At 42.0% G+C, this 21,061-nt stretch overlaps 1 protein-coding gene and 1 long non-coding RNA gene across 11 annotated transcripts in view; one reads left to right on the plus strand and one right to left on the minus strand.

Annotated features, from left to right (window-relative positions):
• Positions 1–1,264: 1,264 nt before the first annotated feature.
• The window catches only part of LOC309864326, a 40,264-nt gene continuing 20,467 nt past the window's right edge, over positions 1,265–21,061 (plus strand). Inside the window, exons 1-3 of the long non-coding RNA XR_014311460.1 lie at positions 1,265–1,385; positions 5,039–5,267; positions 10,827–10,918. This is a non-coding gene — a long non-coding RNA (uncharacterized lncRNA). The remainder of the gene's footprint in view (positions 1,386–5,038; positions 5,268–10,826; positions 10,919–21,061) is intronic.
• The window catches only part of ADGRF1 (adhesion G protein-coupled receptor F1), a 135,391-nt gene continuing 132,043 nt past the window's right edge, over positions 17,714–21,061 (minus strand). For all 10 annotated transcript variants that reach the window (XM_082729719.1, XM_082729721.1, XM_082729720.1 and 7 more), the window contains 2 exons: positions 19,380–19,446; positions 17,714–17,931 (listed from right to left, as the gene is read on the minus strand). In XM_082729719.1, coding sequence (XP_082585845.1) covers positions 17,858–17,931; positions 19,380–19,446 — 141 coding nt within the window. In that variant the 3' untranslated portion in view covers positions 17,714–17,857. The remainder of the gene's footprint in view (positions 17,932–19,379; positions 19,447–21,061) is intronic.

The raw sequence follows: 21,061 nt of genomic DNA on the forward strand, positions 1-21,061 counted from the left end.
ATGCTTCCACTTTTCTAAGTTTGATGCCCAGGCATTTTATTTCATTAATTCTACTTTTATGAATCTGAGGAAAGGAAAAGGTGAAAGATACAAACATATGTGCATACTATGTATTACTATATTATTTACATTACAAAAGTTGAAACAATTTGTTTTATTTTCCTAATTCTAAGAGCTGTACTTTTTTCACTTCTCTAATACATATTAAAAATGACACATACCTAATGTAATTTTTCCTTTATTCTAAAAAATGCTCTTTTAAAACCATCTTTCATTTAAAAATCATGGACAACTTAAAGGGAATTAGGAACTTAAAATTGTGCTTCTGGGGAATTAGGGGGCACAGACCACAAAATCACCCTTGTTTCTGATGCCAGCTGCAGAGTCTGGGGATTCTTAAGGCCAACTTCAGGTTTGATAATTCAAAACCAGGATTCACAGAATTCACCAAAAACTGTTATACTTATGGTAACGATTTATTATAATGAAAGAGTATAGGTGAAAGTCAGCCAAGGGAAGATATGCCTAGGGCAGAGTTCCAGAAAATTCCAAATGGGGAGCTTCTGTTTGTCTCCTTCCAGTAGAATCATGGTCAGCATGAAATCCCCTGGCAACAACGTGTGACAATATGACAAAGTATTGCCAACTTGAGAAGGCCAACTGATTCTTGGATGTCTGGAGTTTTTATTGGGGCTCAGGCACGAATACATGATTGATTGCCTGTGTGACAGTGTGGCATGTCCCACTTTGTGTTCAGCCCCTCCGGAGGGAAAACCGAGGCCACATGGCCCTAAAACCTCCGTCATAAATCACACTGTTAGACTGCACAGTGTGGCACAAATCCCTAAGGTAAACAAAGACACCCTTATCAGGCAGGACATTCCAGAAGCCAAAAGAATATTTCCCAGTAGCCAAAGTAAAAGCCAAACCACTTTTGGGGTAAGATTAATTCTTTACACCAGAGCCCTGCAAATGAGGGGTTGGTTAAATGATTAAATCCAGCACAACAACGTGATGGGAGAGCATGCAGCTCATTAAAATTATGTTTTGAAACTTATGACATGGGGAAATTTGCAGAGCATAGTCTTATGTAGGTCTTCTAAATTGGGGGTATGCGTGCATGTGTCTGTGTGATGTCTTTTAGCTCAACTGTGATATATTTATATTCTTCTGCATTAATGATTTTTTTTTTCAGTCACCTTCAGTTTCCAAGAAACGTATTTTTTATTCTCCCATTCAAGTTTTGCATTTCCTTACAGGAAAACAGAGATGTGTCCTTCCTTCCTGTTACCTTTATCCCCATACCTGGCCTCGTGTCAATGTTTAAAGTCAAAGAATGGAAATTTACCTTGGAAAGTCACTCGAATGGAGAAGAGAGTTTCTTGGTAAGAATTCTGTTTCCTGCCTATTAAATGTAATCTTTCATTCCTTCATTCACAGAACAAATCTAATAGAATTTGTTAGGACCAGGGGCTTACAGGTGAGTGAGCCATATCGACAACCTACATCCAATGGGCTGGGAATCTGGTGCCCGAAAGAAACATATAAAGGAGAAGATACTGCATAATGACAAAGGTGTCTTCTCACCCTACAAAAAACCAATTGCTCTAGCATGTTCCAATCCAGAAACTCAGAAAATCGGTGTGAGGTAAGGCGTTTACGATAGAACCGTCCTTCTTCCATGGATCTTATCCTGTAGCTTCCAGGCCACACCCGGATCCCAGGATGTAATAGTAGGATGGGGACTCAAGCGTCTGTTACCGTATGGACACAGAATCTGATTCCAATTTCTACTTACTTTGGAGTTTGACCACATGATCTCCTTTCAATCCTCATGTTCAAAAGGCACATTACATTGCTATCCAAGACATGAGGAAGGCAGGACAGACATCTTCAGGAGATACTTAATTGATGGCGGGGTTTCCATATTTCATCCTCAGTGATTTCATGGTACTTTACCCTTATTTCTGGCTTTAAGATTTGTTTTAGAAGAAAACAAGCAAAATACAATAATGACAAAATAGAACAAAATGAAAATACATGTTTCTTTTCATTGACCAAAATGACTGAAGGAGTAAATGATAAATATTCTTTAATAAATACAAGTATAACACAGAGATGCAAAGTGGAAAACACCGTAACCTCAGAAAAAAGACTATAGAAATAATAAGCATATCCTATTTGAGGAAATAGAACCAAATATGATTTGGTTCTAGGACCCTTCAAAGTTGTCTGTGGCAACATTCCTAGTGACTGTCACAGTTGCTGTGTATAGTATCTAAGTCAGTTGTTTCCATGCAGAGTTGGGGGTTTTCTCAAGCACTCCAAAAGTCAACATTGTTATTGCTAAGTTCAAAAACAAGTTCCACCTTTCTGCTCCATTCAAAGCCCAGGGGCTTTGAGATCCCTAGTATAAGCCAGGCAGTGTACACACAAGTGCACGCAAACGCAGGTCCACATACCAACCAACCACCAAGAAGGAAACGCTTTTCATTTTGGCTTGTCCAGAGGGCTTGGCAAACAGTGGAGAGAATCATGATGGGAAAATAACCAAAAAGCTGCTTGAAGCCTTCATTTGTTTTAAAAGGAAAACAGAGAGGTATGAGGGGCTCTGTATCATGGTGTGTTAAGGTAGATACAGAGTCACATTAAATGAAAGGACTTTCCTCATCTTCTTGACCATATTTTTTTCTGCCACACACAGAGCTACTTTTTTCCTATACCAGATTTACAAATAAACAATAGAGAAAGAAAAATCATTTTGACCAGAGTGGTGCCCATTTTTCAAGTTACACGAAGAAAGAAATATCTGTGAATGACTAATTACTTAAATCCAGCTCACAGGTTAATTGGTCAGTGTTGAGAAAATATATGGCTGTCTTCTAGTGGATTCTTGTCTACATTTCCAACATCTAATGATCAACTGAATCATTTTTAGCTTTTATCCAATGGCCTGGTTTTCTGGTAGACAATTTTAGCATAATATAAAAGTTGACCAAAATAGGGCTAAAGCTAGCCTTTCCTCTTATCAACTAAGTGTAGTGCACACCACACCCACTCATGAAGACACACTCACACACGTACACACACACGCGCGCAACTTCTGATAACCAGAATCAAGAATTACGACACAGGATTATTTTTAATTTCAAAGTCATTGAATCGTTCCTTGGCCTTTCTTGACTCATTTTGGAAAATACAACTTCTCAAGGCCATACATTGTGTTGTCAATTTCCTTCCTAGCCCCCACAGCACCACATCATTTGGGACATAACAGGAACTTAGACTATGTTAAATGGATATATATGCAAATGATTCAGAACATAACTCAATTATTAAAAGATTTTAATAAGCAAATGGAAATGTATATTTCAAGTGTATAGAATTCATATGCAAATCTGATACAATGAGCTAGCTACCATCAAAGAATAAAGCACAGTCCTTGCTGTGAAGGAGTGTCATCTAGCGTGTGAAACGACATTAGAGGAGACGAAGAACAGCAAATGATAGAAAAGGGATGCAGTAAATACCCACCCCCGGAACATCTTGGAGCCTAGTTGAGTGTTACAAGGTTTCAGAGGAGAGGGGAACTGACAGAGGCAGGAGCAGAAGGAATGTCTTCCCACTGGATGTGGGTGCCATGAGCATCTTGAAGAACCAGGGAGATTTGCTACAGTGGGAAGAGAGTGGGTGGGCTTTTAGGTGGGTGAAATTATATGGTGAGTGGTTACATTGTTTATCGATGGGGACTATATGTTCCAAATCCATACAAATAACACCTTGCAAGATGGCAGAGGTTAGGAGACAGCAAGAAATTAACCAGGCAAGCTGCAAAGCTGTAGGCTTGTGATGGGCTGACAGACTGTGGAAATGCAGGAAGGGTGAGCAACACATAGATGTCATATGGACGGGAACCTCACCTGCCTCGTTCATCTTGCTCCCTACTGGATCCCTAATACCTACCACAGTGCTTGACCCATCCTATGAGCCCAGCAGATTTTTGTGGAGTAGGTGAATGAATGAATCTTGGAAAGGCTCAAAGGGAGTCTCAGGTTTGTGTACTTCCAAGCAGAACCATGTTTAGAAACCTGCAGAGTGAGTGTTATGTTTGTTTTCCTGAATGGACTAGTCTCAGTTGTGTTTGCTGAGACCACTTCTCCATTAGAGTAAAGGTGAAAAAAAAAAAAAACCCCACAAAAACCTCAAGGAGTGTTCTTTCTTTTCCCTTCAGAAGTGCATGAAGCTAAATGTCCTTTGCTAAGCTGACCTACTCCCCACTCAGGCCCAGAAGAATGAAGTTTGATTCCTCATTCCAAAGTTCTCATGACTACCAGTGTTAATAAAGGTCACAAAAGTGTTCAGCCCTTTACAAACGAGCCGGTTATTTATTTTTCCTGTGTCACGTGTTCCCTCTGAGGATTGAGAATATGCGGTAGAGGTTGTCGTGTATAATGGCTTCAAGTCTAGTCAAATTCCCGAATTTAGCTGCAAGTAAATGCAAAGAAAGGATCTGTCCCAAGATTTACAGGATATATTCAGGAGGAGGAAATGCCCTAAGAAAACATGAAATGAGTTGATGTGTCAATTCATAAGATGAGAATAAAAAGGAGACCGTGTTTTATTCCTTATCCTAAAACTAAGAGTAACTGTGATATTTGTGTTTTCTGAAAATGACGCTGTCCTCATCTTCTCGTGCTCTCCACCTCTTCCACCCAGACCTTTAACTTCTGACACATAGAAGGAAATAAAGAGATTCTCCCAAATACAGACCTCTTTCTTCTTGTGTGGTCTCGCAAGCCTTTCAGGAAACGCTCATGCCCTCCATACAGTAACCTTCGATATCTGCGTTTTGTTTTTCTTCTAGGAATGTGAAACCCTTTGTGATTTCTCCACCACATACTCTCAGCAGCAGTAAGAATATAAATCATTGTCCTCTCTGTCTTTTTGCTTTTTTTTCTCCCGCTCATGCCTTCATGCTTTCCAACACCCAATGAAGGATTTTTACTTATGTGTTTGTTTTTCCTTTGTTTGCTGGCAGGTCGCCCCTGTGCCCAGGATCTGGGGAAAAGGGCAGAGAATGAACATGGAATACTTCTGAGGCTTGGGTGACCCACATTTTGACTCCTCCCCTGGGGCAAGAAGAACCACATTACCTTCCCATTCAGGATATTCAGCCTAGAAGCCTGGGTGCCTTTGAGTGTGCCCTCACGCTCCTCAGAGGACATTCAGCCTTCTTGATATTCTCGTCTGTCCACGGACTGTGGAAGGTAAGGTTGGGGAAGCAAAGATTGGATCCTGTGCTCTCTGGCGTGGGTACACATCCCGTGAAGGATGTAGGTAGACCCAGCAGAAGACCACCAACTACGAATTCTGTGGTCAGTGTTTCAGTGGTTAAAATGATGATATTTCTAACTAGGGCTAAATCAACAATTGACAGAAAGACATTAATCAAAGTAGAATAATGCGATAACTATCATAAGGCATTTTGGTAATCTCTCTCTTACCAGCGTTTTAGCGATTCTCGGATCTTGAGTAGTTTGGGAGCAGAAAGAAAAACGCTATTGGAGCAAGAGTTTCTGAGTTTAAAACTCTCTGTTGTTACTTTTTAGGTAAACTCTGTCTCTGTTCCCTCATCTATAGAACTGAGAGGATAATTATAAGGAGGAGTAAGTGGCACTCTCTGTGTAAAGTCATGTAAATGGGACTCAGAAGATTTATAATAGAATGCTTACTGAGTCTATGTGGTGCTGATCTTTAGTAAGTCGACTTGAGTGGACTCTTTCTGGACAAGGTAGAGATGATCACCATGAACATTCAGTCATTGGTAGCACAAGGAAAATATACCTGTACCTAGGCACATGTCCAACCAGGAGGCACAGCTAGGTCTTAGAATGGGGTGTGTGTGTGTGTGTGTGTGTGTGTGTGTGTGTGTCTGATGCCTTATTCTGGTCTCCCTGTTACTAATCCTCCTCCTCCTCCTCCTGGAAATGTCATAAGATAACTGAGCCACGTATACCGTACATTAGTTCATCCAGAAGAAGCATTTGCAAAGAAAATGTTGGGATGCAGTAATGAAGTCTGACCTCTTGGCGGTCGAAGTTGCTGTCTCCTGCCAAGGTGCGGAGGATGTCAGGTCTTGATCAAAGCTGCTCATTGCAGGGGCTCCTGGGTGGCTCAGTGGGTTAAAGCCTCTGCCTTCGGCTCAGGTCATGATCTCAGGGTCCTGGGATTGAGCCAGGCATCAATGCTCTCTGCTCTCTCCTCCTCTCTCTTTCTCTGCCTGCCTCTCTGTCTGTGATCTCTGTCTATCAAATTAAAAAAAAAAAAAAAAGAGAAAAGCTGCTCATTGCCTACATCTATGTTCACTATGTATTTTTGCTTGTGAACTGGTTTACCAGCTGCCCTGGAGGGGGAGTCCCAGAGTTAATACATGGAATGGGGACTTGATTGCCCTGCTGGGCCTGGCATGGAGATGGGAGGAGGTAGGGCGTGTGTTTCTCTGTGTGTGTGAGGCGGTGGGGAGTTAACACTTCTGTTGGAGTTAGCTTCAAGGTCAGCATCCCAATCTTCTGAATATCTGCTATGATGACAAAATCAGCAGCTTTGAGAGGGGCGGGAAGGTTTTGAGAAAACGAAATTCATCCAGACCACTTTTATGGATATAAGTAGCCATGTAAAACAAGGCAGTCTTTATTTTGAAAATCAGGTATAGCTCTAAAGTTCTAAACCTACAAGATCTATTCCCTCTGTATTTCTTATCTATTTCAATCTCATAGAAAATTTCTAAACTTCCTTTATGTGAATTTTTGAAATAAACATCAAATGTAAGCTTACAAGGGAGAAAACATACAGCGGGCCCCCTTTGTGGGCAAGGATAGTTTTTAAAAAATACATCCCAAATTTTTAACAATGATTATTTCTTGGAAGGATGGGGTATTGGGGGGGGGTGCAAAAGTATAATAAGGAAAGGATTTTTTACTTTCTATCTTATATACTTTTTATATTTATAATAAAATAAAAGCTAAAAGTAAGAAGAGCTAACATATACAGAACGCATACTATGTTCCAGGAATTGTGCTACACGCACTATTTTATTTAATTCTTTTAATTCCCTGTGAGCGGGTACCATCACCGCCTCAATTTTACCATCGAGGAAAATGAGGTCTTGCAGGAGCTGAATCGTTTGCCAGGCACACGTGGCTGAGTAGAAGACAGTGAGTGCAAATGTGGAGTTCAGAGTCTGTCCTTCTGGCCGCCATAGTCAATGTCCTCAACTGAGCAAATAAATACAAGTTAAAATTCCTTTCTGAAGAACAAAGAGTCAGTCTTGCTACCTCATTGTCACACCTCCAGCTCTTCTCATGCTTATACTTGGAATGTAAAGTTTGGTTTATTTCAACACTCACTCAAATGTGTATTATGGGGGGGGGCACCTGGGTGGCTCAGTGGGTTAAGCCTCTGCCTTCGGCTCAGGTCATGATCCCAGGGTCCTGGGATCGAGCCCCACATCGGGCTCTCTGCTCAGCGAGGAGCATGCTTCCTCCTCTCTCTCTGCCTGCCTCTCTGCCTACTTGTGATCTCTGTCTGTCAAATAAATAAATAAACTCTTTAAAAATAAATGTGTATTACTGGGCTACAAAACCCTTCCCAGCACCTGCCATGCCAGGGTAAGGACAATGCGTATCTGTTGGGGGCGGGGGTAGAAAACAAGAGAGCTCAGAAAAAGATATCTGAGGCTGCTGGTTGGTCTTCCTTAAAGTAGAAAACAAAAGGCAGAGAGAGAGATAAGCTAGAAAGATCCTGTAATTTAGGAAACTGCGCACTGCACATTTGGAATCCTAACTAGAAGTTATAGTAATGCCCTTTGATACACTTTTGAAGTCTGTTTTATATTAACAAAATAAAATCATTCAAACTTTCTTCTGGTTTGCAACTCTTTAGTAATCTTCTTTCTAAAAGCTTTCTTTTGCCTAGGGATTTTTTTCTTTTGACAGATCAAGAGTCATTAAATTTTTCTATAGGATAATGAATAAGAAAAAGAAATATACATAATGGGGTGCTCTCCTCCATGGCCTCCTCTGGTCTTTCCTTTACCTTTTATTTATTTATTTTTTAAAGACTTTATTTATCTGACGAGAGAGAGAGAGCACAAGCAGGGGGAGCAGCAGACCGAGGGAGAGGGAGAAGCAAACTGCCTGCTGAGCAAGGAGCCTGACACAGGGCTCAATCCCAGGATCCTGAGATCATGACCCGAGCCGAAGGCAGACACTTAACTGACTGAGCACCCAGGGGCCCTCCCCAAACAAGTATTTTCTAAGCCATCCAGATAGAGCGTCCCAATATGAATATTTTGCTTGATTAAATCCCTGGCACACTGACCTTCATCCTCTTAAAATTGGGGGAAGGAAGGAAAAAGAAAATTTAACACCTATAGTACATAGGCACGAAACAAGCTGCTTTACAGACTTGATCTGAGCCTTCCGGTGACCCCTGGATCTTTCCCATTTTACAAACAAAGGAAGATAAGGTCGCCTGTCCTAAGGTTGGGACACAGCCTTTTTCACAAGCTCCTGGTCATGCTGGTACTGCTGTTTGGGAACACACTTGAAGAATCATCACTCTGGTCTGAGAGAGAGCAGGGCTTGGGCACCTCATGTTGTGGCAGACTTCCACATGTAAACAACTGTCAAGGTAAATTCTGCAAGTGATTCTGTAAATGTGACTTTGTTTTTATTCCTTTTCAAAGTCGATGGGGAGGGAGGTCGTATAACGGTCCCCACAATCAGGTGAGGCTGAGGACAGGTGGAACTAGCTCCTGGACCCAGGCAGCTTCAGGAAAACAAACCTACATTATCGCCAGGGCCAGCAAAGCTCTCATGCCTCTAAGAGTTGTCCTTGGCAGTGCCCAGCAGCACATTGTCATGGAATTCACAGCTGCCTTGCTCCTGCCCAGTTGGGGAACATGGCTGACATCTAAGAACCAGGAAATCTTATCCACAAAGCCAATGTGTCCCTTGGCAACACATCACACTGGGGCGCTCCTCTGCTCTGGTTTCAAGCATCAGGTCAGAATTCCAAAGGGGTGTTGCCTCCCATCTGGTTGGCATAAATGTAGCTATTGGCAATGCTTTATCTATGATTCCTACCCAGCAAGATAAGGTCCTGCCAAACCGACTCGGGCTGGTACTCTTTGGTGATAAATTTCTCTTCTCTCAGCATGTGACCTAGAGGAGACACAGGATCAGAGAAAGGCAGGACTGGCTGGGTTCTCTGAGCTTATCTAATGAATGCAGCTCTGTAGTTTTACTGAAAGGGAACTGAAGCTGGGAGAAATGCCCTAGGCAACTGAAGACTTGGCCTCAGGAAGTCTCCTTTCCTAAGACAACCCTCTACATCCGCCCAAGGACGCCATCAAGGAAACGTAACTAGCTCGGTTGGTTGGGATCAAGCAAGGTGAAATGCAGACCCATTCTGGGGAAACTCATTGTCATCTATGAACAGGGCACTCTTCCCTTATGGTTTGGGTTATTTCTCAAGCCCCAGCCCTTCCCCCCAACCTCACTGAATCTGAAATAAAGTGTCTGGAAAAGTAACATCATGATATCTTGGTACCATGGTACTCTTTTATTTATTTTTTTAAACTTTTTTCGATGTTTTGTTCATTCATTTGAGAGAAAGAGAGAGAGCACAAGCAGAGGGAGAAGCAGAGGGAGAGGGAGAAACAGACTTTCCGCTGAGCAGGGAGCCTGATGCGGGACTTGATCCCAGGATCCTGGGATCATGGCCTGAGCCGACAGCAGACACTTAACCGTGGGAACCACCCAGGTATCCCAGCCATGGTACACTTTTAAAAGACAGCCTCGGGGGCCCAATAATGATCCCAAAGGGGTAAATCTCTGTTGGTAAAACATCAGGCACCATTGTTCCTTGTGTGGATGGAGGCCAGGAGACTTTCTGACTAAGGGAAGTGAGGCAGAGTAGGACACCTTGGAGCGGATTCTCCTCCCTCCATGTTGGTTCTCACCACAGGCAGGTTACCCAAACCCTGAGCCCCGACCTCCTTCTAAAGAGAGGAAATTGATGTATAATTTGCTATGTTGTTTTGAGGAACAAGGGAGGTCATCTATGCTGAGTCTAGTGCAGAAACTGGAATACAGAAGGCTCATTAGTTTCTGCTTCCTCTTCCATTCTTTCTTCATATCACGCTGAGCACTAAGATGAGCGCTGGTGCTCAAGTGAGGGTGGAGGAGTGCCCTGCAAGTGGCCTGATCCTTCCCGAGGAAGCTCTGAGGGCTGAGTAAATACCTGCTCTAAATACAGCCAGTTTGATGTTTGTTCGTGTTGTTTTGTTCCATCTGTCCCTAAGACGTTAGGTACAAAATGGAATCTGTAAAGAGTGATAGCTCAGTCACGGAGTGTGCCACTAGTCTCTGACAAAACTGTAAGATATGCTAAGCGACTTCCTCCTGAAGGAAGAGATGCATCCAAAAACCCCAGAACATTCTCAATCTATTTTGTACCACGTTCTTGAATTAACTCTGAATTTGCCCAAAGCACCCAAAGATATCCCGTCGATGTGGCTCAAATTTAAATCAAATACTGCCTTTCTAGCAGGTGGGAGTCTCGGGCCAACCGTGGCTAATTCTTGCTTGGCTTAGAAACAGGCAGCCTTCACTCCTCACCAGCACCCTTGGGCATAAACCCAGGAAACAGAGCTATTATGTTCTTAGCTCCCTAATCTCTTTTACTGCACAGAACACAGCAGAAACACTGCAAATTGTTCCTAATTAGAGTAGTTGGATTAAAACACCTTTTATTCCCCCTAGATTCCAGAGTGCATGTCTGGTGTATGGAAGCTTTGAGCAATTTGTCCAGGATTATTTCTCGGTCAGAGTCCGCCCCCTGAAGTTTGAGAAAGGTAAGTACAGCACAGCCCACTACCTTCTCAATAAAAGACAAACTCTCTTTCCACTACGGAATCACTTGAAAGGACACAGATTTAGGAATCTTGCTAAAATCTGCATCAGTCTGAGAGACCTTCTAGGTGCTTCCTCAGCCCCTTTATTTGTTCTGAAAGAGACAGAGCAACTTGGAGAAAATTTATCTTTACAAAATTTCTAGTGACAGATCTGGAAGAGCTAATCCAATGTTCGACCAGGCAAAGTCTAAACACGATTCCATTCTATATTAAGTGTGAAACCTTCCAACAGTGGGATTTCTTATTCTGCATGCCTGTTATATTCTTATATCCTGACACAAGATTGGAATGAGCATGTCGAGGTCTTTATCTTCCTTGACTCTTGCATCCTTGAAATCTCTCTCAAATTGTTTGGAAGCCCCGTTCTCCTGATTTCCTTTCTACTTCACAAGCTGCTCCTTCTCATTTGCCTTTCCTGGATTTTCCTCCTCTCTTTATGTCTAGACGATGATGCCCAGGCTCAGTTTTTGAACTTCCTCATTTCTGCCCTGTACTCACTAGGTGATTTCATTGGGTCCTATAGCTTTAAGCACCATCTTTAGCCCAATAGACTAGTGAACCCAGCAGCCACCTTGACATCTCAAATTGGAGGTCTTGTAGGCATCTCAAAGACCTGAAGCAGCTGGCCAGCATGAGTTTGGACAGCCCTGGGGCCTCTGAGATCAAGGAAATGAATCAACGGGACTTCCAACGTTCAGATATCTCATGCCTTCTCCAATTTAGACACACACACACACACACCACATTTATTTATATTTAACCATGGCTACATGGATATGGTTTCAGGACTCAAAAAACTGTGATTTCCTGCTTCTCAGGGAAAATCTGTTAATTATTTTATCTTATTCTTGTGATAGTTATTTCCATATTTCTAAGTTTCATGATTATAGTGTTACATCTTGTTTTCTCAGTTTAATTGATTTCCAAACACAAAGAAAGATTTAGATCTCTTCTGCCATCTTCCCAGCTAGACATCCTATTCCCAAACACTTATATTGTTATTATGTTGGTTAAAACAAAATCACTTTACGTGATTGGTGTTCTGTATATTCTATTCATAGCTGAGCTAGATGATATGTTTAATTATTTTTTTCTGCACATTTTGATTCTGTAAGATGTAACACTTTTTTCCCCATTTGTTTGGATTTCTGTATTCTCATCAAAAATTCATCCCAACACCCCCCCCCAGGTGTGTAAATCTCTTCTAAATAACACTTGGATCTATTAGGTGTCCTATTATTTTCATCTTCTTGAGTGATCTTGCTGCAGATCCAACTGGATGTGCCCCAGGCAGTTGTCCAGGGAGCAAGTCATTTTATCCCCACCCTGGAGGCTCTCTGCTCTCTCTTCTAACACATCTTTACATCTTTCATCTCTGCAGTCCCAATCTTTTTCTTTCTAGATTTATTGCCACATTTGGTATAGTCTATTTCCCAACAGCTTTTGGGAAAGGAAGAATTGCAGGAAAATTTAGGGAGAATTTCTGTGTCTGAAGAGATCTTATTTCTTCCTTGCACTTAATTGCTTCTGGGTTGCAATAATTTTTTCTCAATATTTTGAAACCATTCTCCATTGTTATTTAGCTCACAATAGAACTGTGAAGAGTTCGATAATATTCTGATTTTGATCTTTCACACAAAACCTTTTTTTTTTTTTTCCCAATGAAAATCTTTGGGTCTTCTTTTTCTCTTCTGTGACCTGAAATTTCACAGTGGTGTTGTCTTAGTTGGTTCAGGCTGATATTACCGTAGATTGAGTGCCTCATAAACAATATTTATTCCCCATAGTTCTGAAGGCTTTAAGTCCAGGATCAGGATGCCAGTATTGTCAGGTCTGGCAAAGGCCCTCTTCTGAGATGCAGACTGCCAACTTTGGGTTTTGTCCACATTTGATGGAAGGGGCTAGGGATCTCTGTGGAGTCTTTCATAAGAGCACTAGTACCAGGGCACCTGGGTGGCTCAGTGGGTTAAGTGTCTGCCTTCAGCTCAGGTCATGATCCCAGGGTCCTGGGATCAAGCCCTGTGTCAGGCTCCCTGCTCAGTGGGAAGTCTGCTAACCCTCCTCCTGCTTGTGCTCTCTCCTTCTCTCTCTCTCTCAAATAAATAAGATATTTTTTAAAAAGAGTGCTAATCCCATTTCAAAGTCTCCACCACCATGATCCAAATCCTTCCCAAAGGCCCCACTTTCTACTACTATCAGCTGGGGGGTTAGGTATTAATACATGAATTTGGAGGGACACAAACGCTTGAGAGACCCTGGGTCTATTTTCACTTATCAACTCCTTGAGTGTGGCCAGGACCTGTGACTTACTTTGAGCAATAGAATGTGGTAGAAGTATGTGCTGTCACTCCCTTGATTACCTCATGCCATATTCTGTTTTAAAAGCAGACAGGAGTAAGAGACTCTTCTTGCAGGCATAAGGGTATAAGTAGCCATGTAGGAGAATCCCATGTGGCAGGGAAGTAGAGAGGACCTCTACGGTCTCAGGGTGTCCTCTGGGCAACAGTCAGCAAAAATTCAAGGTTCTCATCCCCACAACTACAAGCAAATGAATTATATCAACCACTTGATGGAGCTGGAGTTTCCCAGTCAAGCCTCCAGCTGAAAATGCAGCCCTGATTACAGTCCTGTGAGACCCTGAGCAGAGGACCCAGTTAGCTGCACCTGGACTCCTGGTCCATTGAACCTGTGAGATAATAAACATGTGTTGTTTCAAGCTTGTAAGCTTGTAGCAATTTTTAAATTCCACAATAGCAACGATTGCAATGTCTTACTCTTTCGGACTCTTTCATTGTTTTTAGTAGCATTTGGGGAAGGAGCTGAGGTGAATATTGTGTGTAATCAATGGGTTAGAGAAACACGACATATGATGTGATCAAACACACTTTCTAAAAAAACCATCCTTATAAAATTAATTGAGTGGGTAAAGCTTTTGCTTCCCACCCGGTACGTTCCAGTTATCACTCCAATGTGTTCTGCCCAACGCAGCACTGTGGTCACTTTCAATAGCTAACATGCTCTCAGTTTGGTGATGAGGATGTCCAATCTCATGTAATAGTAATACATACAAATAATGTTGTGCTAAATTTCTCTTCTCCCCCAACAGAGCCCTGCTTTGGGTTGACTGTTTGCACTGGCACAGCTTTGCTGATGGACATTTTTGCTTAGATTTTCTTATGCTCCTTCTACCCCATCTTGGGCACTGAGGCTTCTGACCTCCTTTCTCTCAAGTTCAGGAAAGACTTGTTACAAGACTGGGCTGCCTTCACACAGTGTCAGGTTTCTCTGGATAATAAGGGAAGGTGCATTGGGGAGCTCTTCAGAAATTTCGGATCCCTGACCTCTCTCACATGTAATTTCTTCAACTCATGCAAATTCATCTGTATTCTGTGTGCTCACTTAGGACTCCTTCCTTGTCCCCTAATCTGGCTTCATCTCTACCTTCTTGCTGCTCCACCACTTTGAGTGGCCCTATGTCACACAATACTCAAGACAAACCCATATTGTCTCTCTCTTACTTGCTGGTCTCACCATGCACCACATGTAGGGGAAGCACACAGACACGCTTCACCTGCCAAAACCTAGGCGTGGAGGCTGGTTTCAATGCAGAGACCATTCAGGATCCCACTGCTAAGAGCTATGGCCACAGTTCCAGACAAGCATCAGAACCCTCCTTTCTTCCTCCCAGTCAGCCATGTGATCTAAGGGAGGGCAGAGAAATCTTTCATTAAGTTTGTCAAGGAACAAGCATCTCTTCTTCTCTCACCTTTTGGAGTAGACAAGAAGGTTCGTGGAGCAGCTTTCTCCAAGGAAATTCTCAAAAAAATTTTTTTTCTTTTGATTTGTTCATCTCTGTAGAGTATGAAACCATCTACTGGTTTTCCCATCATTTCCTTTGACTATCTCATTTTAGCATTTCACGTGTGCTGCATCTTGGTGCCACGGGGAACCTTACATTTTCGCTTGCTGTATGTATGCCTATTTCATCCACCACCATTAACTAGAAATCCCTCCTTCCTTTCCATTTGAAGATTATGAAGGCTACTCGTGTCGGGAGACTAACAGATACTTCAGACTTTATAACTCTTAAAATGACCCATTCAGAAATCTGTTCTCTGCCCTACTTGAACATGCCTACTGAATGTTCAATGTGTCCATGGGACTGAATTCAAGATGCACTGCCTTGAGTAGGACATGTTTTGATAAAGAGCCTGGCCTGAGTACCAAATGTTTGGCACAAATTCACATACTCTGTTGCCGTCCTCCAACAGTGACTCCAAATGGGCACCATGAAAATGCATCTACATCTCCTCTCTTGTCAGGAGGAGAAGAGTGAAAGAATGTGGGGAGAGACTGTCCACTCTGGAGTTTGACCTTTATGGGTTTGCTCTTGACCAAGTGCTGGTACTCACATCTGACCTCTCTAGCCTGAAAGACAGAACTGTTGCCTGGGGATATACCCAGGCAAACTGAGGCAGAGATGGGGAGGAAGCTACCCTGAGTCACTCTGACACCATGAGCATCAGGAGCCTTAGAGACATCTAGGATCAGAATTCTTGGGAGGGACATTGGAATGTCCATGAGAGAGAGAGATGTGGGGCTGAGGTTTCACCAAAGAGATTCTGTAAGCCGCAACTGTGAATGTATGAAAGGCAGAACAAGAAAGGGAGGCAAAGCTGGGTGGGCCTAGTCAGGTTTATCACAAATGACCGTGCAGATTTTGGCCTAGACCACTTACGGTAGCACCATTAATAGTGCAGGCAGGAGAGGGGCACCCTCTTCACTACACAGCCTGTGAAGCCCTGTGTGATGAAACTGTCAGGTTGTCCTTCATCATTCCCTTGGAGACTTCAAGAAATGACTAGGAGGACATGTTGAAAAATCCTAATTTCAATTAAAGAGACAAATAAGAACTCTAGATATCGTTATGGACCAAACTGTGTTTCCGCAAAGTTCATAAGTTGAAGCCCTAATCTCCAATGTGCCTGTATTTGGAGATAAGGTGATTTAGGAGGCATTTAAGGTTCAATGAGGTGATCAGGGTGGGGTCCTCATCTGATAGGGTTGGTGGTCTTATAAGAAGAAGAGACACCAGAAACCTCTGTCCTCTATGAGGACAGAGACCATGTGATGACCCACCAAGAAGGTGGCAGTCTATGAGGAAGAGTGGTCTCATCAGAAAATAACCCTAAAGACAGCTTGATCATGGATGTCCTAACCTCCAGAACTGTGAGAAAAAGAATTTCTGTTGATTAAACCACCCAGTTGGTAGTATTTTGTTACAGTGGTCTGAGTTAATATACTACTGTAGAGAGCCATTAAAAGTGAACATGACTTCATCTTGTAATCACAGGCTGCTGAGACTCAGGCCATCAGGGCAACACAAAAAATAGTAACTAGATGATGCAAGATCACTAGAGGATTCTACAGACCAAAGAGTGTAGGATCCTAGTTACAAGTACATAAACAATGCCATTTCCTTCTAGTCTGACTTATACAACCTGCTTCCCATTATAATTCAACATCCACTGCTACTGTGCTGGCACTGCCTGTTCACCATCCATGCTGCCCTGCTCACAGTCTTTAACCTCTTCGTGGCTTCTTTTTCTGCAGCTGTCAAACAGGGACACTCATGTTCTCTATTCACAAACTTATTATAAAGATTAAATGAATTACTATAGGCAAGGCACTTAGAATAGTGGGCACTTACTTGAAACACTACCTGTGCAGATTTCTAGGATTTCTAAGATTTCTGGAAACAGAATTGAATTAAAAGGCTCCTTTCTTCTGGTCCAGCAATCAGGGTTGAAACTCATGTGCACCCAAGGGGTGAAAGTGTGGAAAGGAAATGTTGTTTCATATAGTGTCTCTCTGCCTGCTGTATTATATTTCATCCAACAGTGGCATTGGCTATAGATTCAAGGAATCCCAAAATACAATGAAAACCGGGATGTATTAGGGTAGCTCCATAGACAACCAAAATCTCCTTCAGTTTTCCTCTTACACAGAGAGAATTATGGCAGTATTGAATCTAATATCTGACCTTATAAATTCTGTTAGTGTTGCAAGTGATTTCCAAAAACTGTTATGGGCTATAGAACTGGACTAGGGACCCCAGGTCTTAAAAGTCCCAGGGCCCGTTTACTGGCTTCCCAGTCTTCACATGTCACTCTGCTGGTCTGAACATCTGTTTCCTCATCCCTGCTCTAGATCAGCCTGAACACCTCACTTCACTGGACTGGGGACCAGATGAAAGCACCTTGTAGACTGAAAAAGGTTGTATTACTTATGAAATATTACTGTACTTCCCAACTAACTCCTACAAGGCTGTCTGAAATGGAATTTTTCATTTGATTTCTGATTACATTTCAAAATTAAGTAACTATACCTAAAAGGCAAAAATAAGCATATAATTCAACTGAAAAATTGGGGAGGTAAATGCCCTTTCTCTAGGAAATTTGCACCAATGACTCTTTGATAGAAAGTGCACATGGTCCATCAGTTTATCCAAGGTGATTTCGTGAAGTTTTCTTACTCCAATTCAGATAACTGGAAAGGTCACTTGAATAATGCTATTTTATAAGAAAGGAAATCATAGGTTGTAGCAGTGAAAAGTTGGTACCACTGACGTGATTTCCAATAAAACCTACTTTCTACATTTATGATGCAATTCCTTTGAATCAAACCACATGGAAATAAATCGTTCCATTTAACTGAAGATACAAAGAGCAGTGATGAAGCTGCTGAAAGCTTCTTATTTTATTCCAGACTCCTAAACCAAAAAATTCCATTTAAGATTGAGCTAATTTTTTCACTGACATTTAGCTCTAAATGTCAAGTTGCACCCAAAAATTTTTCTTGAGTTTATGGTTCGCAGCCTTATTCAGTTGATAAAAACTGAGTTAGCATGATGTCGTTTGAGGATTCTCCAGCATGAGAAAGTGCATAAATGCCTATGAGAGGAAAAAGAGGATAAGAGTTACGTTTCTACGTCGGAATCAAGCATGAGACCAAAATGAAAATAAGCCTGTGCAAATCCTTGCAAGTCTGGCCAGTTCCAGGAAGATGGCAGGGAAAGCTACAGAAGGCAATTGGTTGACAGGCAGTATTTCATTAATGCCAAAGAGACGTGCATTTGTCAGACATCTCTCATTTGAGAAGAGAAGCATCACATCTTTCAGATGCTGTGGAAAATGAGATAAAGTAGATGTGAGATCATAAAATGTTATTGCTAAAAGGAAACTTCATGATCTCTTCGTTTTTCATTTTACTGATGAGGGACATGCATCCAAAAGGTTAAGAGGTTTGTAAAAAGCACTCAGACTGGTTGGTGACAGTGATAATGGGACCCAAGTCTTCTGGGTGAGCATGCTGAACATTTGGGGAGGGAAGTGCTGTTTCAAGTTCAGAACCTTGAACTTTATTTTGGAAGTCAAATAATTTTGCTTACAATCTAAAATGAATGGCCCATTTCCCTGCTTTAATAAAGATATTAACATAATTTAACAGGAAATGGAACTCAGGCACTAAAAGATGACTTCAGCTTGACTTGTCATGCAGTGACTTTTCCTCACCCCCATGCTCCACTCTTCTCCTCCAGGCATAGGACAACAATCTGCAATGCTTACATACATAACAGTCTTCCAGGAGCTGAATATCATTGACTTTAGCAATATCCAATATGTGAGTATAAAAGCAATGCATGTCCCAGGTGGAGGGGACAGTGCTTTCTCACCCATAGCAGGTGATGGCTTCACCTTGGTGAACTTGGGGACATTTTAGGCAGGAGAGTACATTTGATGGAGCACAAACACATAGCCCATGCCCACTGCTCAGAAGGTGGCACAAGAAGGGTCACTCTCCAGTGACACAATTGGTATTTGACCACACTCCCGCACCCCATGACCTCGACGATCATTGTCACCGATTTATAGAATGTCTAAGTGACGGAATGGAAGTGATGAAATTAAAAGGGACAATAGTGGTCTCCATGAGCATCAACTTCCCCACCATGTTCTGTTAGCCCTGAGCACCATCCCGATGAGCTCCAGAAACGTGACCAGCAGATACACCTGCACTTCTCCCATGAGGCTGTTAAAAGTAGCCCTTCAGGGGTGCCTGGGTGGCTCAGTTGGCTCACTTAACGTGTCTGCCTTCAGCTCAGGTTATGATCTCAGAGTCCTGGGGTTGAGCCCCATATGGGGCTCCCTGCTCAGCGAGGAGTCTGCTTCTCCCTCTCCTTCTGCCCCTACCTCCCCCCATTGTTCTCTCTCTCACACACTCTCTCTCAAATAATAAAAAATAAATAAAAATAAATTTAAAGGTAGCCCTTCAGTTTTCCTCCTATGATATATTCACACTCTTCTATTTTTTGTTAACCTTTGGCTTACTGTTAACTCACCTTTGTGCTGCAATGGGTTGAAAGCTTTTGGGAATTTGGGTTTGGCAGACACATCTGATGAGTCTTGCTGCATCAAAGAAAAACAAGTCATTTGTACATTAATAGTATTCTTTGAGTCACGCTCTGCATTTCCTGACATCTTAATGTCATTAGCGATTCTTTACTTCACTTATGTGGTGCCCTGTTCTCTTTTCAAGAAATTAGAGTACTCCTTTCTTACCCCTTCTCTGGCTTTAATCTATTTAAAATGCTTAAGAACATATTTCTAAGTGAATCTTTTGTTCCTGTTTATTCTCACAACTTTTAACAACAAACTAGAAAATAGTTTTAAGGAGGGCATTATCTTTTTGTACGTCCATGCTTAAATTTATTTGGTTTACACATTTATCTCTAGAAGAGGAACCCATGGAGAAAAAACAATAGTTCTATAAAAATGGTCTCAAATAAATTGCCTTATTCTCACTCATCTTAGCATTCAAATCCCTTTGTAAATAATCCTTTAGTAACTGGAGCAGAGGCTAAACGGAGTTCAAAATTTTGAAAACTGAATTTTCTAATGGAAATAAAATATTTAAATAAAAATCATACTTTTGGGGAAAGGTGGAAGTTTAAGAAAATTGTGTCTTTGTCTATTCGATAATTGATTTATTCATTAATTTAATGTCTCCTATTGAGTACCACCATGTGCTAGACACTAGGAATATTGGAAAGAATGAGCTTCCATTTCCTGCCACAGTCCATGTCATAAGGAAGCTAAATCAAGATGGGAGAAATAAGTTCTCGTTATATGCAGTGGGCAGCCTGATGGTAACTCCTAATTTTCACTGAAATATATAAATGGCTATCCCACATTGAGCCCTGGGGTGGTGGGGGGAATTACCACAGAGACAGGAATGAGAAATGTCTAAAAATTCTAAAGCAAAGTAATTGATTTTCTGTAAGTTTGGACTCAGTAAACATATAATACTATAGTCCTAAAGACAAATTCTATAGTCATCATCATTGCATTTAAAACTGAATCTCATCCCATTTGGAGAGAACAATCTTAGATTACAAGACACCCAGGGACTCTACACAGTCTGGGGAAAAGCAGCCTCTTCAGACATGGGGCTAAGCTGTTGGTCAAATAACAGGACCCAAGTCATTGGAACCATTAACAAATAAACCTCTTCTTTCTGGAGAGAGAATCTGTAGGGGTCACCAGTGTCTATCTTTCAGAGAAGAGTCACAGAGAACTTAGCCGGGGACAATGGAAGGGCTAGGAAGGGGTCCGGCGCCCCCAACAGGGAGAGGATTTTGAGAGAAACCACACTGTGGGTCCATACAGTGTCACGGTGCCTTGAGGGATGGTCCTTACGGAGAACATCATTGGCTTCTTTCATTCCTTTCAGCCAACAACTCAAATTTCCACTGCTTTTAAAACTCCTGTTTTACCATCCATTTCCCATCTCTTAGTGCATAGCCTTTTCTCCTCTACTTTAAAAACAAAACAAAACAAAACAAAAAGGTGCCCAGGTCTGAATTCTCTCACACCGTGACCCAATCTGCCCATGTTGCCCCATCTGCATCAGACTGAAGCTTCCTGTGTCCGGGGAAGAGGCTGATCCCTCCATCTTCAGTCCACTCACTTCATCTGCCTTTCCAGGAATCCTCTTCCTTCAGCCACCCCCACCCCCAGTTGT

This window comes from Mustela nivalis, assembly GCF_964662115.1.
Source record: "Mustela nivalis genome assembly, chromosome: 5".
Classification (NCBI taxonomy): Eukaryota; Metazoa; Chordata; class Mammalia; order Carnivora; family Mustelidae; genus Mustela; species Mustela nivalis.